We start from the raw sequence: 26271 nt of genomic DNA, 5'->3' as shown, positions 1-26271 counted from the left end.
CGGGGTGGTACAGGGTGGCCTGGGTCAGAGCAGTCTTAGGAATTGGAGTCCTCTTCTCTGAAGAGGTGGTGACCGAGGGGCCCAGGAACTGCTGCCCACCACCCTCTGCGCTCCGGTGGTTGCACTTAGCCCAGGTCACAGCCCCCACATGTGGCTTCCCGCTGCCAACACCCGCCCTGACTGGGTCTGACTGGGTTTGTACCGAGGGCCAGTCTCAGTCTCAGGAGTGGGGGCGCTCTGCCCTCCCACATGGAAAGTCCTGTTCTGCTCCTGACTCTGGATGGAGCTCAAAATGCTCAGTTTAGGCCTGGGGTCGAATCTCCACGTGGCTCTCGCAAAGACAGGACCCTTCATCCTCAAGCCGCCCAGGTGGGCCTGGCCAGGGCCTCTGTCGTTCGGGAGGATCCTGACAACATAGTTGCCTCCTCAGAGACAGCTTCGGGTGTGTGTCACCTGCTCTCCAAGGACCGCGTGCTCGGTTTAAAGATCCTCTGTCACTGTCTTGAAGTTTTTTTATTTTTTATTTTTTTATTTTTTTAAATTTCTATTTATTTATGATAGTCACACACACAGAGAGAGAGGCAGAGACACAGGCAGAGGGAGAAGCAGGCTCCATGCACCGGGAACCCGACGTGGGATTCGATCCCGGGTCTCCAGGACCGCGCCCCGGGCCAAAGGCAGGCGCCAAACCGCTGCGCCACCCAGGGATCCCTGTCTTGAAGTTTTTAATCATTTTTTAACAAGTGACGGGACATTTTCATTTTGCCCTGGGCCCCGTCAGCTATGTAAGCCCGTCCTATTTTACCTTTTTGTTGTCTTCTCTTTAGTATCTTTTCAATTCCGAACTACGGAAACATGTCTGTTTTTTGCTTTATTTTATTATTTTTTTTAAAGATTTCATTTATTTATTTGAGAGAGAGAGAGTGTACAAGCCAGGAGGAGCTGCAGGCAGAGGGAGAAGGAGAAGCAGGTCCCCTGCTAAGCCAGGAGCATAACGTGGGGCTCCATCCCAGGACCCCAGGATTATGACCTGAGCTAAAGGCTGACAGTTCACTGACTGAGCCACCCAGGTGCCTCTGTTTGCTTTTTAAACCTAATAACAAAATACCAAAAAGGAAAAAAATAAAGAAGGACACATTTATTATTTGTTGCATGCACTTAGAAACATTCATATGCCACTCCATGGACACAGAGACAGTGGCTTGCTCCCCGCCACCTGCTCGTATGCCAGATCCAAGCCTGTCCTTCCTCCACAGCTGGGTGGGGGAGATGAGGCTCCCCAAACTCTCCTGCTGACCCCTCCCCTCCCAGGATTCCCTACCTCTGGGAGGATCTTCAGAGTCAGATGACATCAGAAGTCCTACCCTAACATTCCAGCTCTGCTTGGAGCTCAGGGCAGGATACCTCTGTGCAGACAGGAGACTTCCATGGTGGGCATTGATGCGGCCTGGGAGCCTCTGAGTGGTCATCTCGTCCACCCCCTTCAGGCTGGGCCCTGTCCATGCTGTCTATGCCAGAAGAGTCTGCACGGACAGGGAGCCCATGAGTTTTCTAGGTCTCTCATTCTAGTATTTGTCACTGGTAAGGATTTCTTGCCTGAATCATTAATGTTTCAGTTTTTTGCCCATTTCTTACTAGGTTTAAGAAATCGGGAAAAAAAAAAAAAAGAAATTGGGATTCTCCTGCCCCACGAATCTCACCGGCTTAAACAATCCCACAGCCTGAGAACAAGCTTTGAGGATGAGCACAGAGAGAAAAGCCTCCCTTTCAGGTGTCCTGCAGCGGCCACTGGCCACTCAGCCTGCGAGGGAAGGACACTGCTGCCCTCTGGAGGCCAATCACCAGAAGATCAAGGGGCCACCCGGGGGCGGAGTCTCCTTTGCTCCTCTCTGGGACACCAGCTTTGAGTCTTCAGGTCAGTGAATGTCCTTTTGCTGCTCTTGGAACACATCAAGCTTGTCCTCACCTCGGGGCCTTGCTCCTGCCGCGCCGTCTCCCTGGAATGCTCTGTCTCTAGTGGCAGTCCGCTCTTCATTCTCTAGTCCTGGGCCGAAGGATACCTCCTCAGGGAAGCCCTCCAGGACCATTTTGTCTGAAATAGCACCAACCTCAGTTCCTGTCCTTTTCTATTCCAATACCTTGTTTGCTTTGTTCAAGCACTTATCTACTCTTGGAAAATATCTGTTTAAATTCTGTGTGTACTGCTTCTCTCCCTTATCAGAATGTCAGGTCCAGGAGAGCAGCAAGAGCAACTGAGATTTAAGCGGAGCTTCTGGTCCTCAGAATCATAGAGTCTGATGTGGGCAGGGCACACACCACCCCCATTTGACAGATGAGCAAGCCAAGGCTCAGAGAGATTTAGAGGAGTTGTCTGAGTGTCCAGCAGAGATGAATGAACCAGTCCTTGGTGCCTTTTCCTGGGCATTTTCCTATGCCCTGGAGGGAGCAGAGCAGTGTTCCAGGCCTGAAGAGTGGCCACCAGGGGTTGAGGCAGGCCCTCACATGAGACCTAGGCCCTCACTTCCTGGCCTAGTCACCAAGATAGCCTGAGCTGTGCCCTTGTCCCAGCTGTGCTGTGGCTTTGCAGGTGACTGGTGGCATGGGCAAGGAAGGCCCACCTGTACACAGGAGAGGACAGTAGGACTCCAGAGTCCAGACTCCGGCCTGTCTGCCTGTGAGATGTGCATTCTGGAGCAGGAGTGTGTTTGGGGGCAGGGGGAGCCGGAAGGCTGGAGCCAGTGAGGGGACTGTGACTCCTCCAGGGCCAAGATTCGGCTGTGACATTCTGGGTTCAGGCAGGGGCTCTGGTGGCCCAGCCCCATCCTCATCAAGGGCTCTGGCTGCCTAGCCTCGGCTGCTTGGGCTGAGCTTGAGTGGGCAGGGGGCTGGTGGGGGCCTGGATGCCCAGGCCCCAGGGGCTTCGTCGGAGCATCAGGGTGGGAGTCTGGAAGATTAGCAACACCGACTCCTGGACTGGTCTTCTGGTGAGAGCTTGATGGAGTCTGTGAGGTAATTCTCTAAGATGCTCTGATACTGGGGAAGGGAAAAAGAAACCAGAGTTGACATCCTGAAAGGCAAAGAGCCTTACCTCCTTTCTGTTGCTTACTGGCTGCTGGTGGTCAGGCTTTTTATTCCTTCCCTATTGCCCTGTTAGGAAGCTGAGGCCCGGGGGTGGGATGGGGGTGTGGGCACTTGTCTTCCCCACCCTCTTCTTTCCTCACCACCCCCTCCAGCTTCTTCCCAGGAGCCTGGACCAGTGGGGTGGCCTTGGTCCCATAGCCTTCCATTCTCCAGAGGGAGTAATGGAGGTGACATTTGACCTCAGGCAGAGATGATGACAACCCACTCCTTATTTCTGCTGGAGGCCTGTCCCCACAAACACCCTCCATACCCCCACCTTCTCTTGGCATGTCCACCTCCTAGCCTCCCCTACTCACCGCCGCCTTGGCACCTAGAGAAACCCAGTCAATCCTCAACCCTTCCCACAGCCTCTGTCCTCCCTAAAGTAGACTCGGCGTTTCCACTGGGTCTATTTGCTTCTCTGCCCACTCTCCCAAATACTTGTGTCCCAACAACATGCAGAGAAAGCCTCTCCCCTTCCAGCTGACAACTTCCCTCCCAGGACCCACCCCTGCTTGGCTCAGGGGTGAGGGCGGGGTGAGGGGCAAGCAGGCCCTTCCTCCAGGAGATGAATTCTAGGGCTAAAAGTCTTCTTCTTTTAAAAAAAAATATTTAAATTTGATTTACCAATATATAGTGTAACACCCAGTGCTCATTACATCACCTGCCCTCTTTAGTGCCCATCACCCAATCACCCCATCCCCTCACCCACCTCCCCTTCTGTAACCCTTTGTTCATTTCCCAGAGTTAGGAGTCTCTCATGGTTTGTCTTCCTCCCCTAATTTTTCCTCACTCAGTTTCCCCTCCTTCCCTTATAACCCCTTTCACTATTTCTTATATTCCACATACCATATGAGTGAAACCTTACGATCCTTGTCCTTCTCTGATTGACTTACTTCACTCAGCATAATACCCTCCAGTTCCATCCACGTCGAAGTAAATGGCTGAGTTATATTCCATTGTACGTATACCACATTAAGGGGTCTCTTCCTAAAGGGACCCCATCTCTTTACTCTGCCAGGCTTTCACCAGTCACCAGGCTCAGACATCCATGCCCCACACAACTGTATTGTGTGTGTGCGTGTGAGTGCCTCTCACTACCTGGGTGTGGACCTGAGCAGCACCCTCCACCACTGGGGAATGTCACGGCCCTTCAGGCTATGGCCCTGGGTCCCAAGGGATGGTGTCAGGCCCCACTTGCTTCATTCTGATGATGGTGGCTCCCGAGATACATGAGACGGTCTTCCCATGTCCCATGACTCACTGCCACCCCCAGACTGAGTGGTCATCTAGCCTGCCATGTGGAGTTCATGATACTGGGCTGGGATAAAGCTCTTTGCCATCTAGTTTGTTTTTTGAGAGCCCCAGTATCTTAGCCTGGGTGATGGGCCTTAAGCAGCCCTAGCCAAGTTATTTAGAGTTATTAGAATTTATATATATAAAATAATAACTATTATTTTAACAGGAACGATTAGTATGGGGGGGAGAGGGGGACAGTGTATGCTCGGCCAATGCTCTGTCTCTCTGGAGATGTCCCCACACTCCAGATGGATCTCCTCCTCTGCTGGGGAGGATCCAAGCCCGTTGCTGACAAACTCAACCCGGGGCACCACAGAGCTTCCCTAGCTCTCACCCTGAGAGAGTGGAGTCCCACCCAAGGTATCTGAGAAGAGAAAATAGGGCCGAGGGGCTCTTTATCCCCAGCACTGCCCAGGCCTGGCGTGTCGGCTCCAGCCTCTGCAGCCCCGGACATGTCCAGTCCTCCAGCGAGCCCCTTCTGCTGTGTGCGGGGCCCTCTCCCTCCATGGAGCGAAAGTAGGTAAAACTCTGACATTTCTAAACCTCCCAGTGAGGAAGAGTGGAGCATCACTGGCTAAGTTCCCCTTTACACTGAGCGATCCATCTCTCCCTGGAAGGATTTAGAAGGATTCTCTTATTGTTTGGCATTTTCTGGATGCCTCCCTGGTGTCTGGAACTTTCCTAATTGGACCTTTGGACCCAGGAAGCAGGGCCTATGGATTCTTTACCCCCTCGAGCGTGTCCCACCCTCATGTCCACCTGAGACCCAGCTGGGACCCTAGAGGCCCTTATGAACAGAAACCTGTGCCACTGTCTACAATGCCAACCTTCAGGAAGGAGACTTAGAATGCCCCGAGGAGCTGCTGGGCTTTCCAAGCTCCCTTGCATTTTATTCTAGATTCAAATGGAATGCCGTCTCTCCGGAAGGTTTGAGAAACTTCCTCATTTGTTGCCTTGGCAAAGCCTGAGGTCTTCACACCAGCTTTCTTCACCCAATAATAGTCACACCTCCACGGGTCCAAGTCACCGGAGTGCTTCCCATTTGTGACATCATTTCAGCTCATAATAGCATCATCTCGCTCACACAAAACTTTCAAGTAACCAGAGGGACACGGTTAGGTCTCCTGGGTAATTCTTTTCTCTGGGCCCCTGTCCCCTGGCAACGGCAACGTGCGAATTGAGCTGTAAAGTCACACTGAATCCTCATGCACGTACCTTAATGCACCTAAGAGATGTGACTGTGCCGGCCTGTCCCTTCCAGCCTGGTCACCTCAGTGGCCCTACCATTCATTCCTGCATCTGGAGGACCTCAAAAAGGTCCTAGTTTCACCAAGCTTACCTGCTAGCCAGCCAGCCTGCTCCCCTCCTGGGCATGGCCATCATGTCTGTCTCTAGTTAGCTTCAAAGGAACCGGGCCTCCATGCGGCAAGGCAGGTCACGGGCTCAGGCCTGACCAGTCCCAGCAGGGATGGTAGTGCCAACTTGGCAAGAGCAAAATCTCTTCATCCCAAATCCCCTTAAGCAGGTGGTGTCCCTTCTCTGACCATGACGGCATGCTTAGTTATAGTTTGGAATAACTAAGTATCCTACATCTTTCCTATTGAAATGTTAGCGGAGTACCTATGCTGGTGCCGAACTCACAAATCACTCTTTCCAAGCGGTGTTCATGCACAACTCGGACGTTTCGAGGAATCATGAATGTCATGTGCCCCCATGGACTGCATTGCCCTCTCCTCTTGCGATGCCCCTGCTTTCTCCTCTCTTCTGTGGCTTGGTCCCTAGCATTCTACTCAATCATGCCTCTGATCGCCAAGCTGGGAACCCAGTCATTGACCTAAGCAGCTCCTGATTCCTTCTTTCCTACATTTGACCGTCATCAACCCCTAAGGTTCTCTCTCCTTAGTGTTTAATCCACCCTGTCCTGGCATTTCCATTCTGTCCTGCTTGGACTACTGCAGTATCTTCTCAACCAACCCTTGGGCTCATCCCCCATGAAGCGGGCAACTCCCTGCTGGAAACCCTTATACATAGCTCCTGTTTTAAAACAGGGTTCCAGAAGGGGAGGTGGGTGGGGGATGGGGTAACTAGGGGATGGGCACATGACGAGATGAGCACTGGGTGTTATACTATATGTTGCAAATTGAATTTAAATAAAATTCTTTAAAAAGTTATCTTTTGTTTAATGCCTTCTCTGTATGGTGAGTTGCTTTATTCGGCCCTTGCAACAACCCCAGTAGGAAGATACTATTATTTGTACTTTAAAGAGAGGGAAGTGGTGGCTTAGGGAGGCTGCATGAGTTGCCTTAGGACACACAGTGAGCAAGAGGTTGAGCCAAGATTTAAACTCAGATCTACTGGGCTTTGGAGCCCCAGCTCCTCCCACCCCAGCCTGAGGCTTCGCTCCCATTGCCACCCTCACATCTCCTTCTCAAACATTCTGACTACCTCCCTGGGAAGCAAGGAAAGGCCTTTGTAGAAAATGTGTTTGAAGACTTGTCTGACTTTAAAATAGAGATGTGGGTACTCTAGTTTCGCTTTAAAAATCTGTGAGAATTTTACATCCTATGCTCTAGTAATTATGTTTGTTTTGTTTTATGTGAAAAGATTTCTCCTTCAAGTTTCTGAGTAAAAGGCACGCCCTGTGGGGCGTCAAGGTGCCTGGTGAGCCCCCGTGTGCCTCGGGTCCAGCAGCACCTTCTGGACAACGTGCACCTGCAGCATGAAGTCCAAGTCCTGGTAGGTGCTCATGATCTGCGCTGTTGACCTTGTGGGCTCCCTCACTCACCCTACACCCCTGCTTGTCTTCATGCCACCTTTCCTTCTACAGATGGACCCACAGCTGGTTCCTCACATGAGCCCATGGATTGGTGCCCGGGCCTCTGGCCATGCCCTTCTCTCTGTCCTAATCCTGCCCCCACCCTCCCTCCTCCCATGTCCACCTGCAAATTGCGGATTGTCTTTCAACACCCAGGTCACATGCCACTTCTCTGGGTAGCATCCTCACCCACCCTCACTACCAGCCACGACTGAGTCATCTCCCTGCCTTGACCTTGCTCCCTCTGGGGCACTTACCTCTATGACAGCCTGTTTGTGAATGCCTTCCTTCTCTACCTGACCTTAGAGTCACCAAGGGCCGTATCTCCAGCCCTAGCCTGACAACTCAATAAATGCTTATGGGACTGCATTATTTCCGTTTTACAGATGAGGAAACCGAGACTCAGAGGAGTCACAACATTTTGCCCAGGGGTCCACTTGAAAGCACGAGGGCAGGATTCAAATGCAGGCCTGTATGACTGTGGACACCCTACCTGTGACTTGCAAACTTCTCATCAGTAAATTTCCGCCATTGACACCAGACCTGCCATTGCTAAGCTACTCTTTTGCCAAGTCGGATATTAAAACAACAACAACGATGGCAAAACCAGCAGAAAAGCTTCAGAAAGTTGGCGCAGCAAGGAAGATATAACTTTAAGAGTGAAAGACACTCCTTCTTCAGAAAGGATGGATGCTGACCACATGCAGACACTGGCTCTGGGCTGGTGAGGCTTCCCCGTGACTAAGCGTTTGGCAATGACTATACCATGTTTGTGGAGGATCGTTTAACCCGCATCACCATACAAGGTCAAATAACATTCCTCAGCTTTCTGGGGAATGACGTGAGCAGGGCCATCTGTGGCTTAAGAGCCAACGTTGCAGGCTGTGTCATTTAAGCCACACCCCTTGATCATGTGCTAGAGATGGACACCCCCAGCTTCCCCCTAACACGAGACAGCGGCCGGAGGGGAAGCGTAAAAATAGTCTGTGGGGGCACACCGTGAGATGAAGGCTCTGAGATGTGTGGATGGCACGCTCGGGGCTTCTCCCCGCCCCTCTCCCTGGTGGGAGGGCTTCTCTCCAGGGCAGCTGGCAGCACCAGGCCGGGAAGCAGGTCACCAAGATGAGGGCGGGCACTTCCCCATAGAGGAACCCTCGACCTCCCAATGCCCCTTTCCTCAATTCAAAGTCACTGCCACAATGAGCTTCTCCCCTCTTCTGGGAAGCCCACCCTGATTAAATGTGGCAGAATGTTGAGCCAAGCTGATCCCTTCCCTGTGCTAATCACTCATGAACCCTCTTCTGAGTTTCTAGACTCCCTATCAGAAAAGGATGAAAACCCTGCTCCTGCTTCCGGGCAGCCTTCACTGACCTTCCCCTCTTCCCCTCTCTCCTCCCTCACGGTTGGGTTGTGTGCCCCCTTCTGGGCCCCCCACTGAATCCTTCCCCACCTTACACCTGGACTGTGACCACATGTGGGCCTATCAGACTGTCTCAGGAGGGCAAGGGGCCCCGAGCCCTGCACACTGCCCAGCACAGACGACACACTAACCACAGGGAGTCCACACATATGTTTGACAGGAGGGTGTCAGCAACCCCCGCAGGCTTATCTCCCACCTGGACAGATGCTTGGCACTGTGGAGCTTCTCTCCTACCAGTCCGGATTGAACTAGATCATCATTTCTCAGACCCCTACTACATGAGAATGTCCGAGGTGAGGTGCGGAAACTGTATGTTTTAGAAACTCCATCAATGACAATCAGCCACACCGTGAGGCCAGCAGCTATGTACTCCAAGGTAGCTTTATACTTCCGGGACCCTGGGGCTCAGAGTCGGGGTACTGCTGAGCCCACTTAGGAACTAAGACAATGAACAATCCTGTCCTACCCACACCCCTGTCTGTGCCCAGTGTGTTCTTCTCTGGAAGCTCCTGAGCTTCCCATCCCCGGAGACAGGCCCTGGCAGGTGCTGCCACCATAGTCACTCACCCTGGACAGAGCCCGACTGGCCAGCATCTCAAAGGCTTGTACCACATTGATGTCGTTCTTGGCACTGACTTCAAAGTAGGGAATATCCTTCTCTTTACACCAGCCTTGAGCTACCTCCTGAGGCACCTGAATGAAAGGAAGACTGTCCCTGTATCATTGCTGCTACCATCCCCACCCTCATCATATTGCCCACTGTCACCTCCCACCATCCCCACCAGTACTCCCATTTATCAAGAACCTTCCATGTGTTACACGCATTCTTTCTTTCTTGTTTTTTTTTAAGATTTTATTTATTTATTCATGAGAGACACATTGAGAGAGAGGCAGAGACACAGGCAGAGGGAGAAGCAGGCTCCTTGCAGGAAGCCCGACGTGGGACTCGATCCCGGGTCTCCAGGATCAGGCCCTGGGCCAAAGGTGGTGCTAAACCGCTGGGCTACCCAGGCGTCCCCACACACTCTTTCTTAACATAAATCTCCGAGCTGATTATTGTTAGCTCCATTTTCCAAATGGGGAAGCTGAGGACTGTGCTCAGAGTGTGGGGTTGAGCAGGACTTGAATACAACTTGGCAGAATTCGAGCCTGCTGAACTATGCTGCTTTCCTAAGGCCCACACGAGGCGCCCCTCTGCCATTGGCGTCTTCATCAGTCCCTCCAAAAGGAGATGAACATGATGGCCACGAGCAGGGGTGGAGGACTTCCGTCCCCAGAGCCGGCTAGGGCCTGGGCCCGGGAGGTCTGTTGCTGAGCAGTGACTCAGGTCCTTGCTAACCCTTTTTCCCCAGGGCAGAGTCCTGGGAACTGTTGATGAGCTACTTCTAGGGGACCGATACCATGGTAGATAGCTTGTCGTATTAGCTCAAGCAGTCCTGCCAAAGAGCCTGTGGGGTGGGTCTTATTAGCTCCACTTTATAGATAAGAACACCGAGGCTCAGAGGGGTTTAGCGACCTGCCTCAGATCACACAGCTGAGAAGGTGGAGCTGGGGATCCCTGGATGGCTCAGCGGTTGAGCAGCTGCCTTCAGCCCAGGGTGTGATCCTGGGGTCCCGGGATCGAGTCCCGCATCGGGCTCCCTGTGAGGAGCCTGCTTCTCCCTCTTCCTGTGTCTCTGCCTCTCTCTGTGTCTCTCATGAATAAATAAATAGTCTTTAAATTTTTTTTTAATTTTCATTTATTTATGATAGTCACAGAGAGAGAGAGAGAGAGAGAGAGAGAGAGGGGCAGAGACATAGGCAGAGGGAGAAGCAGGCTCCATGCACCAGGAGCCCGATGTGGGATTCAATCCTGGGTCTCCAGGATCGGGCCCTGGGCCAAAGGCAGGCGCCAAACCGCTCTGCCACCCAGGGATCCCAATAAATAGTCTTTTAAAAAAAAATGCAGAGCTGAACGGAGCCCAGCTCAGGGCCTGGTGGCATCGGAGCTGCCCTCTTCAAGGCACCGCAGGAGGACTGTGTCCCTTCTGCCTCTCCCACTAGACCATCAGCTCCTTGAGCTCAGCTCTTGGCCTGGCACCATGGGCCACTCGGTACAGGTGGAACGAGGACATCTCTATCTCACTGCAAACGGCAGATCAGAGTTTGAGCATGTTGGTTTGGAAAGTGCCTGGCAGCCCCGTGAGTTACTTCCAAAGACAATTGGAGCCATTTAATTTAATGCCTAATTAATTAATTCAGGGAGGAGGAAATGGCTCCATATCGAACATTTGCTGTGCTTGGTACTTTATAACCATGATTTCGTTTTACTTAAGGGAGCCGGGGTTTTTATCATGGAGAAAGGACACTGTCTCTCTCCCAGAAGACAGAGTGGCCGGAGGGGGGTGGGGGGGGAATCAGAGACTGCCTCCCTCACTCCTGCAGGTTCTAGGAATGACTGTCTCATCCGGATTAAAGGAAGCATCACTGGCCCTTGTCTCTTTGGTTCCTGCTTCCCTGGTCTCAAGAGTGACGGCAATACCAGGGGGTCACAGCTGTCTCCCCCAATGCCTCTGCTGACACCAGCATTGCGGCGGCATTGGGAGGCTCTCCACTTGAGACTAGAGGGTGCAGCCTGGGGTCAGCTAAGCAGCCTGCCCTTTGGGGGGCTAGCAGATACCTCCATACTGCATGCCCAGGCTTTTTTGGGGGGACCCCAGGCTTTGGTCTTGGCCTCTGATCTCCTAGACCCTCTTGCCTATATGGGAAGGGCCCAGGAACTGTCCAGGACAGCTTCCTTTCGTGGAGCTCAGATGCCCAAGGCCTGGTGAGCAACCAAGAAGCCTCACAGTTCAGGAACATTCTAAACTCTTTGGAGGAAGGGTCAAGAGTGGCTGGTGATTTGTCTTGTCCTTACCAGTAACCACAAATAAATAAGCATTAGAAACTAACACATTGTACCGGGGTGGTGCCTTAGAAATGCAAAGGGCTTCCTATCTTTCAAAAATCTTTAAGTGTGGGGCATCTGGGTGGCTCAGTGGTTGAGCATCTGTCTTTGGCTCAGGTCGTGATCCCAGGGTCCTGGGATCGAGTTCCACATCAGTCTCCTCACAGGGAGCCTGCTTCTCCCTCTATGTCTCTGTGTGTCTCTAATGAGTAAATAAATAAAATCTTAAAACAAAAAAAGTCCTCAAGTGTAAGGACCAGACTTACACTTCTTATAGTGCCTTCCTTTTTCTATCCACCCCCATCCCTCTGCCCCCACCAGGTGATGAGCATTTGACTGAAAAGAACAGCGACATGCAGGAGTTGCGGTAAAAACTGAAGTCAAGTGAAAAGAAGTCAAGGCCTCTGCTTCTCCAGGCTGTAGAGATATTCTTTATATTTCATGGCGTGAGAAGCAGAAGCCCCATTAGTGACCAACGAACCCAGCAACAGAGCTGGGAAGACAAGCCTCAGCAGCAACCTGCTGGTCTCGGCTCCCTTCTCTCCCACTGGACAGTGACAGGACCTGTCTGGTGCCTGGTTGTGACAGATGTTTTATCTCATTTGCCCTTGATCTTTCTCTGTAGCGTTTATACGAAGTGGTTAAATACACGCTTCAAAATGTCAGTTGAGATTATGTTGCAAATTAACCTTTTTTTTTTTGTACCCCTCCTCCTCCCCCACGCCACCTCAACCAGCCTGCCTGGGAAGAAAGCCACCCAGCCGGCGCCTTTCACTGTCCACTTCCAGTTCTTGTTACGGTTTCATGATTGTTTAAATGGTCTTGTCTTTTATTTATTTACAAAATAATAGTTCTTTATCATTTAGGCTCTGACTGTGGAAATCAACTCAGGGTGTAGTATGTGGGCACTTGGGAAATAAGGAAGTTTTGAAAGCATTACTTTGGTTACTTTTGCTTTTGCTTGGCAGTATGTATATACTATTAACATTTTCCTTCTGCTATAATTTTGATTATTTCTTAGAGGCCAAACATTTGACAAAACTAGCTCAGTTTGCATAATTTTACATATGATGCCTTTCCAGCTCATATTCATTTTAAAGGACCAACTGTATAAAATCAAAATCAAAATTAGTGTGTCACATACATCTTAGAGCACTACCAAAAATAACAGAGAATATTTTCAGAAAATACAATTCCCACGTTATGGATCGGTGATGAGTCAGAAATTGCCTACCTGAGCATAAAGCAAAGAATTCACATTCTTGTGAATGAATTCTTTGTAGAATGGGTGCTAGCAGAGCTGTTCTTTCTATCAAACTAATATTTTTCCACTATTTCCTTCTATAGAAAGAATAGGGATTTTTTTAAAAGTCAGCAATTAAAAAATCAATCATGTGATATATATATCCATATATATATAATGCATGCATGCATATGTATTTTATTTTATTGTGGCAACATATACATAAACACAAGAGGTACCATTTTAACTATATTTAAGCGCACAGTTCAGTGGCACTAGGCACAGTCCGGTCGTCGGGTGTGGATGGTATCACTCCCAACCACCTCCAGACTTTTTCCTCATCCTAAATCCAGCCATAAAGTTTTAAACAGTAATTTCCTTTTTATTAAGTGAGAAAAACTCCTGTGTTTTCTCAGCCCATCCCTTGGAGAAAATAAGAGGGAGGCTGACCGTGGCTTCCACGGACGAGGCTTGCCCCGTGCTGCACAGGCACAGGCACAGGCACCTTCCCCTCACCCCCAGGCCACTCGGGAAATCTGCACGGGACTCCCTGGCCCCCCTGAGGTCGCTGAGGTCGCTGAGGTCGCTGGAGCACACAGGGAGCCTGCGGGAGAGCCGGGAGGAGGCGCTGCCTGGGGGGGGGGGGGTCGGCTCTCACCCCCTCACCCCTGGGCCAGGGAGCGGCCAGAGCAGGTCTCTCTGCTGTTCCCCACCCCCTCTGCTAAGCGGGGCCACAACAGGGGCCCTGGGGGCAGCGCCCCGCAGCCTCCCCTCTTCTGGCTCCCGGTTCCTCCTCTCCACTCCCGCCCTATTGCCCAGCGCTTCCCCCTCGCGAGGCGCCCACTCCACCTGCCCCACGGGCCCCTCCCCGGGCCTGCCTGCGGGGAGATGGGCTCCCCTTGCTCCCCCCCCCCCCCCCCGGGGCCCGCTCTCACTTCCCTGTCTCGGCTGAGCTCCAGCTCTTCCTAGGCTCTCTGTGCCCCCTGCGGGCCTAGTCCAGGGGCCCATCTCCCTACCCGCTGCCACAGATCCCAGGGATGGGGCTGGGCTGTCCTGGGGCCTCTCCGCTTCTTCCAAATCTCTCTCCTTCCTCTCTCCGCAGAGCAAATCTCCTCTCCTAAGGCCTGGATGGACCCCTCCACCCCTCCGAGGCATCGCCTGCTCTTTCCATCCTTCCTGTTTCCATCCTCGCCCCTTGGCCCCCATCTCTCTGAGTAGCCTCCCGATTCCTGTCCCTCCAACAGAACGCATCTTCTCTCCACTTCAGCCTTTTCTTCCTGGGGCCTGACCAGGACCTCCACCAAATATTGAATCTGGCCTCCCATTCTGTGACACAGTCTCCTTCCTCTCAACTTCCTTCTGCCTCATCCCTTCCACCTTGGACACTGGAGCTGCCTGCTCCTTCACACCTCCCCTTGTCTCTCTTTCCTTGGTGGCTTGTCAGTGTCCCCACCCTTCGACTCTGCAGCTATTCTTGTCTGGAAACGCCTGAGTCCCAGGTCCCTCATTCCTGGCTCTCAACCCACAAGTGGCTGCTGGAGAAAAACCCAGCCCAGATGCCAGCTCTAATTCCTGGTCTCCTTTTTTCACTGAGCCCCTAGTGTCACCCACTAGTTCTAATCTTTGTCCTTGACTTTCTCCAAAATAACTGGCAAAGCTTCACCATGATTCCTGAGACTTCTACTTGGTTCCCTTCCTCCTCCTGCTCAACAGAAGATGGTGCCTCTGATTTCAGTGAGAAAAAATCAGACTCTCAGCCTTGGACTCTCTCAACTTCCCATCCTATGACCTACAGACTCATGAAACAGGATGTTAAAATGGAAGTTTCTGTAAAGGTGCTGCAATTTGATAGATGTCAGATATAAAGTAGGTTGGGAGACAGATCGCCCTGGGATCTCACATGTTTCCAAAGCTTCATGACCCAGAAATTGTTAGGTGACTCTAAAACCCACAACATGGATATAAAAAGATTGAAAGGAAGATTAGAAAGGATTTCTTTGGAGAGAGTTGTGTTTTGGGTATACATCTTCCCTTCTCGCAAGACGGAGAATAGGTAAAGCCCACCTCTAGCTAAAAGAAGGCTTCTAGGAGGCCACTTGAAAAGCTTAACATACGACCCCTGGAGTTTGGTGGATACAGTGGACAGGTGCCTGACATTCACCCAAGGGAGCTAAGGCAAAAGGCAACAGGGCACATAGAGAACAGACTCTGTGTGAACGAATTGTGCTTGCTCCTACAGGGAGGCAGGATTTGTGGGTGAGCCTTGTGAAGGAGGTGGCTCTACAGAGAGCTAGCCAGCCTGGAGCTGTTGTAAACCCCATTAGGAAGACTGCCTACAGGATGTGGTGCCCCCAGTTGGGTGGAGGATGAAAAATCAGGAGACGAGGAGAGAGAGGAGGAAAATGTGAGACACTTGTCTTAGGAGGTACAGTTAAATGCTCTCAGTGAAGGCTTCTTAAGGACCCAAAGGAGACCCATGGGAGAGACCACTTGAAACAGCTGCTGGGGCCAGAGAATACAAACTATCTTGTGACAGTACCCATCAAATAGGATTTTCCTGCTAACCTGACTTCTTCTCCCTCTTCTTGCTTCGTTTCTGACAGAGTTTGAAACCAGAATTACCCGGAGAAGGGCAAAAAGTGTGGACACATAAAGTTAGCAACAAGAGGCAAAGGACCATTCCTCCCCCGCCTAGACCACACTGTTCTCACCTATAGTGGGAAAATGAAAGGGAGATACCTTGCCTTTCAATGAACTTAGGACTTTGATTATTATCTGAGACTGGATGTTAGAGAATTGACACTAAATTTACGACCTGAAGTGACCATACAATTGATGATGCCGAGATTTCTGTTTCCAGCACAAGCATCACCTTTGAAGTTTTATTCTTGTATGTTCCACAGCCCATGGTCATCTGTAATTAGTTGTACTACAAGTTCCTTAAACTCAGCACATCTAAGGTCATCTAAAAATCTAAAGCACATCTAAAGGCTCTTCTTAATGATGGTGGTAGCTTCATTGGAAGCACCATCATCCATCCATCCAATCTGTCCATCTGTCTGTCTGTCCACCCATCCATGCATACATCTATCCATCATTTTAAAAATGCCTCGGTTCTTTCCTTTTCTCCATTTGAACTAGTGTGAAAACATAGCTCAAATATGATGGCAATTCTTCATTTCTTTTCTCTATTTGAAAACCTTGTTCTAATGGCTCTTTTTGGTGTCATTTAAACTTCACTTGGCACAAGAGTATCTTTTACAAATTAAGTCTACCTCTATTATTTACTCTTTAGTAAGCAATAAGGAAAGAGCTCTAATCAATTCCACTATAGCAGTAAACACCTACATAAATGCGGTCGTTGTAGCTATGGAGCAGACCAAGTGTCCTGCGGTTAGCCAGATGATCTGGAACACTCTTATGCTAATAAAAATATATTTGACTACTTCCCCAGAAAATTTATAGATTCAGGAATTTATAACTGCAATTCCCTGTCTGACCCTGGGTAGAAATACTGTTCTAGATGCTAATTCAAATTCCACCTGCTTACCTCTGATGCTTTAATTCTTCCATTCCCTGTTTCTAAACAAAATTGCTTTCACTTCTCAGCTCGCATCATGCTATTTCTTGCCTTGGCTCATGCTGTTTCTTCAGACTGGAACCTAACTCTCCTAGGAAGCCCTTTCTATATTCTGGGCTTAAGTAAACGCCCTTTCACGGTGGTTCCTAAATATCCAAGGTATATCTCTATCATTGTATTTATCATAATCATTGTTTAAAGCATCCATACCCACTAGGAGACGTCAAGATTCTTAAGGTAAGGACTATGTCTGATTCAGTTCTACATGTGTGGGACCTACCACAGGGCCTGGCATGTACAAGATGCTCACACAATGTTTGGTGAATGAATGAAATATGGATGGTACCTGCCGGTCTGCGAGATCGATCTTGTTTCCCAGCACCACCATGGGGTAGGATGGTTCCATTGGAATCGTTTTGGCCAGAACATCACCCCTCCAGGTATCCAGTGCTTCAAAAGACTCTAGGTCGGTGACATCAAAAGCCAGGATGCACCCATCGGAGCCTTTGTAGAATGTGGACACCATGGAGCGGAACCTCTCCTGTCCGCCTGTGTCCCAGATCTGGAGGGGAAGAGTAGCCGCCACATAGGGCTGTGATCAGTGCCTGGAGGTAGGCCCAACTGGGTTATTTGATGTCAAACTTTCCTTTTCTGGGTAGGAAGCAGACAGCCCTGGAACAGGTGCTTGTGGTCCTTTTACACATGGGCATCTTAACCCTGTCACCCATGTATAGCATCTTTGCACTATCCGTTAGCATCCCAAGAATGCTTTCACATCTGAGTTCTCATTTTTCTCCTGGGTCATCAGGACAGGCACAGTTATTCTTATCTGATAGATTTGGGCCTTGGGAGTGACTTGTTTAAGGCCACTTACCAAAATTTCCAGTGAACCTGAGACTAGGGAGTGGGGCCTCCCAATCCCTGGATTTGTCCTTTTTTATCCTCCCAGACCAGGGATCAGCAATTTTTTTTTTCTTAAAGGGATACATAGTAAATATTTTAGGCTTTGCAGACCATACATCTGTTGCAACTACTCAATTCTGCTGTTGTAGTGTGAAAGCAGCCATAGACCATAACTAACAGTGGACATGGCTGTGTTCCAATAAAATGTTACTTATAAAAACAGGTGGTGGACCACATCCGGTTCATGAGTTGAAGTTTGTTGAACTCAGCTGTTCTAAACCTTTGTAGCTCCTTGTGCACAAGGCTATGTGAGTGGCTATCTAGGGGTTGTGGGATGATTTTCAGGTATGCATGCTGAAGAGGGAAAGGCAGGGCTGCTCACCTGTAGCTTCAAAGTTGTGTCATCCAGTATGATAATTTTGGAGAGAATGCTGGCCCCCAGGGTGGTCTGGTAGTCCTCATAAAATGTCTTGTGCACATATTGGTGGAGGAGGGAGGTCTTTCCTACGCTGAGGAAAAAACCCCAGACATGTGTGAACAACACACACATACACACACCTATACCATTCTCAGAATCTTGCCATGCCCCTCTTGTTGCCATCTCTCCAAGATTCTGAATTTCTGACATTTGCAGTCCAAGGATTCCAGTGAGCAGAAGGGTTTAGGAAGTGGACTCTAGAAGTAGGGACCCATCCAAATAAACCAGAAACCAGGTGGCCCTACTCTCAGGCTCTTTTGCCCATTTGAGTTCTCTTTCCTGGGGTGGGATGGCCTCCCTGGTGCTATGCTGAATCAGAAAGGAACCCATGGTAGGTAAGAAATATTCAGGAGGTCTCCCTGCCCTTGGGTAGGGGCTGCTTCCCAACTCCCACACCCTGAGTTGATTTTGGCTTACCCCAGGGCTCCAATGATGATGAGCTTCAGGTCCACCTTCTTCCTGGGATTCATGGAGGGACTTCAGAGCCTGTAGGGAAATGGATGTCATTTGCATGCTGCCCAGAGTCCCTTGCAGCCATCCTTGTTGAAGCTGGCCTCTACCTTCCCTTCCTTGATGTGCAGATCCCTGCTCTGGGCCCAGGACTCAGGGGGGGTTGTTCTCCAAAAGAGAAGGATAGTCAGCAACCTTAACCCACCCCTCCCCCTGCAACTTTCTCTTGGGACCTCCCCAAGGCTGGAAGTGTGGTAGCCTCACAGGACAGGCACATCTCTCACCCTTCAGCTTTACCAACCCTGCTCTTGGAGGCAGCCTGGAGCGCCAAGAAGACCGGACTGGACTGAACAGAGGCCTTGAGGACAGTCAAGCCTGGAGCCAGGGATGGAAGGCGGTGTGGGAAGAGGGGACGGGAGCAGGACAAGGGGTCCATTGTCAGGACTGCCAGAGAGAGAGGCTTTGGATGGGACAGTGCCCCTCCCCCAGCTCGAGGTGTTGCTGCAATCACAGAATCAAAAGGCTCTTCTCCAATGCAGCTGGTGGCGGGTATAATTGGTAAATGTTTCTGGAAAGCCACTTGGCAGCAAGTATTGACAACCTTAAAAACGTTCCTGCCTTCCACTTCTAGGAATTTGTCCTAAGGAAATAATCTGAAATGAAGGCAAAGATTTTTGTTCAAGAATGTTCTTTTTCAGTATTATTTATAAATATCTAATAACAAAGAAGTGGTTTAATAAATCATGGCATGCAATGAAGTATTAGCATGGAATTTTTGAGAATATTATATTAATGTGGGAAAATGCTTATGCCATGGGCTCTAAAGATTTTTTAAAGGATCTTATTTATTATTATATAGAGAGAGAGCATGAGCAGGGGGAGGGGGAGAGGGAGAGGGAAAAGCAGGCTCTCTGCTCAGGGCTTGATCCTAGGATTCAGGGATCATGACCTGAGCCAAATGTGGACGCTTAACTGACTGAGCCACCCAGGTGCCCCTTATAGGGTCTAAATGAAAGACAGAAGACACTAAACTGTGTATATGATACCAACATGAGTTCCTACTTGCATACAAAAAGGTTAAGAGCGAAATATACAACAAATTTAAGTGGTTAATTCTGGGTGGTAGGAGATTACACAATTTAACATGTTTTCTGTGCTTTTTACTATGTTTCATTTTTAAAATAACAAACATACCAAACAGGAATTGCTCCTATGAGAGAAATACACATATGTTCATGTGTGCATTTTATATATACATATACATATCAATAATTTTTATTTTTTAACAAGCTAAAGCAAAACTGTCACAGGGGGCTTGCTTAACTGGCTCTTTGGGTTCTACTCTTACATGCACACATATGTATATACAATTCTCAACTCCTGAATCTTCTATCCTTGGATGTACTAGGTAGGCATCCTGAGAAAACCTTGATCTGACTCTGCCTGGCTGAGGTGTTCAAAAGAGCCAGCTTGACTTTCCCCCTGGTACTTGGAAAGAGCTCTAAATTGGATGTCCTGAGATCTTGGTTCTAGTTCTCTCACTTTGGCACTGTAGGGCATTGGGCCAATTACTTCCCCTTTTCTGAGCCTTGGCTTTCCGACTAGAAAATGAAAAAGTTGGGCCCCAATGACTCAAGGTCCCTTCTGGTTGAAATATGCTTTATCTACTGCAGCTGTAACAAGAGGCTTGCCTGAGGGTGCCTAGTTAGCACAAAGTGAAATCAAAAGTCCCCAGAGGCCTAGCTAGGGCTGTTTGTGCCTCTCCATGAGCCATGTCATGGCCCAGGGGTGGTTTGAGGCTCTGCTCAGAGCTGCTTGTCTCAGGAGCTTGAGTTGGTGTCACTGGACCTTCTGCCATAACCTAGGAGGGCTGGATTGGCATGGTGGGCAACAGGTCTTCTTGGTGATGCATGACAGTCATTCCAAAAATACCTACCTATCTCTTGCATTGCAAAGCCCTGCAGTAGATGCAGGGAAGAGCATAAAGATGGAACAAATAGGAAATCCTACCAGGGAGTCACCACGGGAGAAAGCTCAGGGCTGAGTGATTACACCAGAGAGAAACTGTAAAGCATCCCAACAGAGGCACAGAGAGAGTGCTATGGGGGTTTGGGGGCAGGGAAAGAAGCGAGCAATCCAACTGGGCCCTGAAGAAACAAGATTTGTGGTTAGGGGGTGATATATCAGAGGGAGGGGACATAGTAAACAAAACCCTGGGAACAGTGAATGGAGAAGGTGGATGGTTTGCTTCAAGGAAGGGTGAGGCTAAAGGTATGGAGATAAGAAAGCTAGGAGAATGGGCAGCCCAGGTGGCTCAGTGGTTTAGCACCGCTTTCAGGCCAGGGCGCGATTCTGGAGAAATCCCGCGTCCATCTCCCTGCATGGAGCCTGCTTCTCCCTCTACCGGTGTCTCTGCCTCTCTCTCTGTGTCTCTCATGAGTAAATAAATAAATAAATATTAAAAAAGAAAGAAAGAAAGCCGGGAGAAGAAGGAAGGTTTTTTTTTTTTTTTAAGATTTTATTTATCTATTCATGAGAGACACACAGAAAGAGGCAGAGACATAGGCAGAGAGAGAAGCAGGCTCCCTGTGGGAACTTTATCCCATGACCTGAGCCAAAGGCAGATGCTCAACCACTGAGCCACCCAGGAGCCCCAGAAGAACCAAGTTTTAAGACGGGTCATGAGGATCAGACCAAGGATACTGTCCATTGATTCATTCTTTCATTCAGCAAACATTCCCTGTGCTCCAAGCAAGCAGAGGAAGATAATTCAAGGTGTATCAGCCAGGGCTGGCATTTTGAAACGGGTAACACTGCCCACAGGGAAACCACCCAAGGGAGAAATGGTTCAGAAGTTTCTGAAAGGCACCACGTCTCCAAGCATCAGTTACAACCCCAGAAGAGGAGTGGGAGCTATGGTGTGTTCTTCCCTAAAGCCTTTGACACAACATGTTAACTTAGCCTCAAAAGTTAATGAAGTGCCTTGGAAAGGGAGTCGGTACCAAAGGGAGGCAGGGACAAGTGGGAAAGGAACTAGCCCCCCACGCCGCCCCAGAGGCAACTTTGTATTCTCTTAGAACCTGGGGAATCCTCCCAATTATCCTATGTACCTGAGACTCAGAGAAGCTAAGTCACTCATACCTCATCCAAGGCCATACAGATAGTAAGTGAACCAGGGTTTGAATTGGAGGCCAGAAAAGGCTGCTCTGCCATGCTGCCTCCTGATCTCCTGAGTTTGGACCAATAGAATCTGTGTGCATAGGATCTGGGGCACTGGACTCAGGTTTGGTGAGCCCCAACAAAACCCTAGCAGAGTTGGAGGAGATGGAGAGAAAAGCAGCCAAAGTGACAAGAGGTACAAATGGGAGCCGAGGGAATGGGTCTTCGGAACAAGAGCTGTTGTAAGAGGATTAACCACCAGCGTCAAGACTTGGCATGCTTACTTGGAAGGGAGTGTGTTCACGCACCATGATAGAGCCACGCTGCCATGCTGGAGTTATCTAGGCCTCGCACTATAGTTCGCCAGGCACTATGCAGAGGACTTTGTGAATTTGTACATCATTTTGAGGTTAAATGAATGAATACATTATAATATGTATAATACATTTGCTAGCCCAAATTAAAGGTTCAAAAAATATTAGCTCTTTTATGACTATTATTAACACAGGGAAGGAACCTGTGGGGGCTGACCAGACTACTGGTCTTTATTTCACCACTGAAGAAACAGATGTTTAGAGATGTGAAGTAGATTTCCTCTAAAAGTACAGCCTATAGGTAGGGCCTGGATTGGGAGCTGGGATTTGAATCCAGGCCTAACTCCACAGACCATACTCTTACCTGCTTATTCTACTGTCTTCCATAAAACTAGAACAAGGATCACATACCTGCCACTTGGTGCCCCTGTCAGCAAGTCTCGGGTGTTGGGTGGTATGGATTTGGAACCTTCAGTGGAGCTTGTGTGCTTACGAAGGGGAATTTGGGGTGAAAGCAGGGGAGGCAGACAGTGTGTACATATAACAGAGAGTCAATATCCACTACCTGGGAAGTGCTGTACAAATAGCAGAAGATAATATACAACATAAAAGTGGGAAGGAATATGAGTAAGTACCCAACAGAAGTCTTATGAATGATAAGTAGTAAGCCTTGAAAGGATACTGAAACTTAGTAATTTTTAGAGACATACAAAATTGAAAAATATCTTTTTTTTCTCTCTCTAGAGAGTGGCAAAAATTAAAAAGATTGGTGGTATCATTAAGTGTCGGCAAATTTATAGGGGAAGTACTGTTGTACATCACTGATACGCTATGAATAGCGTGGCCTTTTTTGGAGGGAAATTTGACAATATCAGAATTTCTTTTTTTAAAGATTTATTTATTCATTCAGAGAGAGCGAAGAGAGAGGCAGAGACACAGGCGGAGGGAGAAGCAGGCTCCATGCAGGAAGCCCGATGTGGGATTCGATCCTGGGTCTCCAGGATCACACCCCAGGCTGCAGGCGGTGCTAAACCACTGCGCCACCGGGGCTGCCCACAATATCAGAATTTAATACCCTAGCTTCTAATTTTAGGAATTTGTCCTACAGAAAATACGCCTATGTTCAAATACCCCTTTGTATAAAGATGATTGCTGGAGAACACTGTTGTGACCTAGTATCCATCAATCAGAGATTCTCTGCATAAATTATAACCTGATCAGAGTTTGGAATACCGACAATTTTAAAAAGAGTGAAGTAATGAGGAAGAAAAATATGGTAACAATTGAAGTGAAAAAGAACATCCCTGAACATTTTGTATGACATAATCTTGATTGTATAAAAACCTCCCATGTGTTGACCATACACTTAATATTATATTTGTGCTTGCCCTGTAGACACAGGAAGCTGTGGAGAGATACACACTAAATGATTAATAGGAGGCAGGGAAAGGTAAACTAGAAGCTAGGAGCTATTGTTTTATTTTACATATGTCTTGTTCTAAAATTTGTTACATGAGGCTCAGTTGTTACTCTAATTAAATAATATCAAACATAAAACCTCAAAATTTCTTTAAAAAGAACACAGGGATGAGTGGCAGCCCAAAGTCATCTGAGTGTGACTTCCTGACAAGACAAATCACTTTGCGTCTGGGGCAGGAGAGGGAGGTGACCTAGTAGCAGGGGCTGACCATAAGGTTTGGAGTCAGAGTTCTATCGTGCCTCCATATATTCATGACCTTGGGTGGATTGCCTGACCTTAGTAAGTTTGTTCTCTCATGGGTAAAACAGACATTGTCATGGCTGTGGCTTATTCTGCAGGGTAACATGTGTCATTTCTTATAGGACAACAGGCTCCCCCAGTGGGGGAAAACCCAGATAAATGGTTAACAATTGCGTGGGGCGGGGGGGCAAGGACCTGATTTGTAGTACCGACCACTTTCTGTGGTGTAGTCTGATTTAAATCTACTGGTGTGGAGCCTGCTCCAGCACACTGGAGGAGGAACCTCCAAGATGATCCAGTCCAATCCCCCGCCCAGTGCTTGAGCCATCTCGACCCCATTCATAGAAAGATGGAGCTAGACCTGTCCCCATAGAGTTTCTTCCCTCCTCTAGCGGTGGATTTCTCCTGGGGCCACATAAAACATGCTCAATTCTTCTGCCACATGCCAGGCCTTCTGAAGTTTACTGTCTTTTCTTTTCCAGACCCTTGTGACTCACTTTGCCCTTGACTCTGAGTTCCCCCTCCACCCCCTCCCCCGAACCCCCTTCCCCTGGATGTGCCCTTAAAGTATCCTGCTCCTGCAGATCCCCTACCCCATGCTCAGAAGGGCAGAATTTGCTGAGCTTGCTATTTAAAATAGCCTGATCCTTGGACCCAGGATAACTAGCAGCAACAAGAGGGTGATCGGGACAGTGTCACTGGTGAGGAAAGGTGGCAGGGAGGTAGACACTGGCTGGGCTCACCAAGGAGGCATATGCAGATTTCAAATGGTGGCTGAAGGCCTTTCCTATGTCCTCTGGGCTCAGCCCTTGGCTGGAATTTGGCAATCGTTGTCCTTTCAAGCCTCCTCCCACTCAGCTACCTCACAGGCTTCAAACTAGGGCATCGTCCTAGAGGCTAGACTGAGTCATCACCTTCCACTGTTAAATAACAGAGAAAAGCAGGCTTGGAAGGCAGGGCCCTACCTTCAGCCAGTGCAGGTCCACCCAGAGCAGAATTAACAGGCCACTCACTCTCCATGGCATGTGACTAAGTCCCCTCTCCTTGCCTGGCAGTCCTTCTAAGCCTGGAGCCCTGCCCACCCACCAAAGCTACTGTATAGCTCAGTCCCTGGGGAGTAAGAAAGACTGAGTTGATGCCTCCTCCCCCCCACAGCCTTAGGGCGTAGGTCCAGTCTTATAAGAACTTTTGGATCTGCTCTGCTTCCCCCTCCCCACTCCCCTTCTCTCCCTACCCCACTGGCCCCAACCAGGACCCAGGTACCATTTCCCACCTCAGTGGTGTTGGGTGAAGTGTTCTTTCTGCTGATCAGGAGGCCAGTGAGCAGGGGCAGATGAGAGGGCTGAAGCAGGCGGTCTACTAAATACCCAGCTTTCAGTGTCTCCCCTTCCTGCTCCACGTCTTGGAAAATGACAAATATATCCACCCTAAAAATAATGGGATTTATAATCATGGGAACAAAGTTTGTCTTTGAAAGGAAGCTATCTATAAAGCACAAAGCCTTGCGGGGATGCTCACTCTTCCGCCTTCTAAATCCCAGCAGGTCCAGACCTGCTCCCTCCAGGAAGAGCACCCATGGCCCTGGTTTCAGAAGGCTCCATGTTCGCTCTTGTTCTTGAAGTTCTTTGGAAGTATTAGTCCTGTCTCCTGAAGTAGACTATCAGTGCTCAGAGGACAGGACACTCCTCCCACTTCTCTATCCCTCCATAGAGCCTGGCTCATGAGGCGAATATTAAATCTTCAATAGTCATTCATTCATCCATCCTCATCTATTCATCCAGTTATCTATTCACCCACCTGTCTACCTGTCCATGTAACCTTCCAAAGGCAGACAACCTACTAGGCCACCCAGGTGCCCCTCATTATCCTTCCATTTATCCATCCATTCATCTGTCCATCCATCTGTCCATTCACCCAGCACATGTACTATGAGCCTACTATGCATTAGCACTGTGTAGATCTGAGGATACAGACAAGTTTCTATCTCTATGGGACTTGTGTGGTGGGACATCAATTGACAAGCTCAAATGAATTATTTTCATTAATGCACAACGCCTAGCAATTGCATTAATAGGGCACTTAGCTGTTTACAAAATGCCATCATAGTTCATTGGATTCCTGAGTCAAGAAGAACTGGTTAGTGGCAAACTGAGACTAACTCACATCTGTCCAATTCTGTTCATCGCTTGCCTAGGATTGGAGAGCCGTGCCAGGAGACATGTTTATGATTTAGAACAAGAAGGACACTTTTCTACTCTAGGAGTTCCTCCTTCCCCAATGAGACCCTTTGGCCAACAGCTTCCACTCAAGAAGGCGCCCTGTCGATGTGGCAAGGTGACCCAGGGAGCTGGCTGTACCCTCTCTGCTGAGCCAGCCTGCCATGTCCTCCCGCTGAGACTGATGGCCTGAGCAGAGCCCTGAGCCGGGCCCCAGCTCCCTGGGCTGGGCGGGGAAGTCTTCTCTGCCTGGCTCCCTGCCATGCCCTAGACGTTTCTCTGGCATGGGGGGGTCTTTAGGTTGGATCTGAGCCCTGAAGCTGTCAGATTCAAAGCCTCATCCTTGCATTCCTTGCCTCTACTCCCTCTCTCCCACCCCCAAAGCTCAGTACCTCTGGGGGTCTCTGGGACAGACAGAAGAACCGAAAAAAACTTCCAAGGCACTTACAGCTGTGGCTGCTTAGCATCCGGCAAATGAGGGCAGGCGGCGTGCTGAGTCTGGGGGTCTCCTCTTAGAGCAGAGGTCTCAGGCCGTTCAGAGGAAAAAGGCTTTGGATCAGAACGGTTTGTCGACGCCAAGCAACGTCCTTCTGTTTTCCTCCTCTTTCATGCACAGACTTGGGAAAGT

The 26271-nt window shown here is 49.3% G+C and overlaps 1 protein-coding gene across 3 annotated transcripts; it reads right to left on the bottom strand.

Annotated features, from left to right (window-relative positions):
- Positions 1-856: 856 nt before the first annotated feature.
- On the bottom strand, positions 857-26271 carry RAB7B (RAB7B, member RAS oncogene family). Of its 3 annotated transcripts, XM_055334035.1 has the most exons (7): positions 26092-26270; positions 24701-24854; positions 18202-18270; positions 17689-17815; positions 16750-16965; positions 9222-9347; positions 857-3033 (listed from the first exon to the last, which is right to left on the bottom strand). In XM_055334035.1, exons 3-7 carry the CDS (start codon positions 18252-18254, stop codon positions 2953-2955), a joined length of 603 nt encoding a protein of 200 aa, XP_055190010.1. In that variant the 5' UTR covers positions 18255-18270; positions 24701-24854; positions 26092-26270; the 3' UTR covers positions 857-2952. The 3 variants fall into 3 exon arrangements, with proteins under 3 accessions (XP_055190010.1, XP_055190013.1, XP_055190012.1); XM_055334038.1 differs by lacking the exon at positions 9222-9347 and having other exon boundaries at positions 26092-26271; XM_055334037.1 differs by lacking the exon at positions 24701-24854.

The sequence above is a fragment of the Nyctereutes procyonoides genome, unplaced genomic scaffold (genome assembly GCF_905146905.1).
Source record: "Nyctereutes procyonoides isolate TBG_1078 unplaced genomic scaffold, NYPRO_anot_genome, whole genome shotgun sequence".
NCBI classification, from domain to species: domain Eukaryota; kingdom Metazoa; phylum Chordata; class Mammalia; order Carnivora; family Canidae; genus Nyctereutes; species Nyctereutes procyonoides.
Note: the sequence above shows the minus strand (reverse complement) of the source record. Positions and strands in the feature narration are given on the sequence as shown.

Excerpts from the sequence above, each read along its gene's own strand:
- RAB7B (XM_055334035.1), bottom strand. The coding sequence starts at position 18,254 with ATGAATCCCAGGAAGAAGGTGGACCTGAAGCTCATCATCATTGGAGCC. Across the intron at positions 17,816-18,201 it reads ATCATCATTGGAGCCCTGGG|CGTAGGAAAGACCTCCCTCC; the intron begins GTAAGCCAAAAT and ends TTTTTTCCTCAG. Across the intron at positions 3,034-9,221 it reads CCAGTCGGGCTCTGTCCAGG|TATCAGAGCATCTTAGAGAA; the intron begins GTGAGTGACTAT and ends TCCCTTCCCCAG.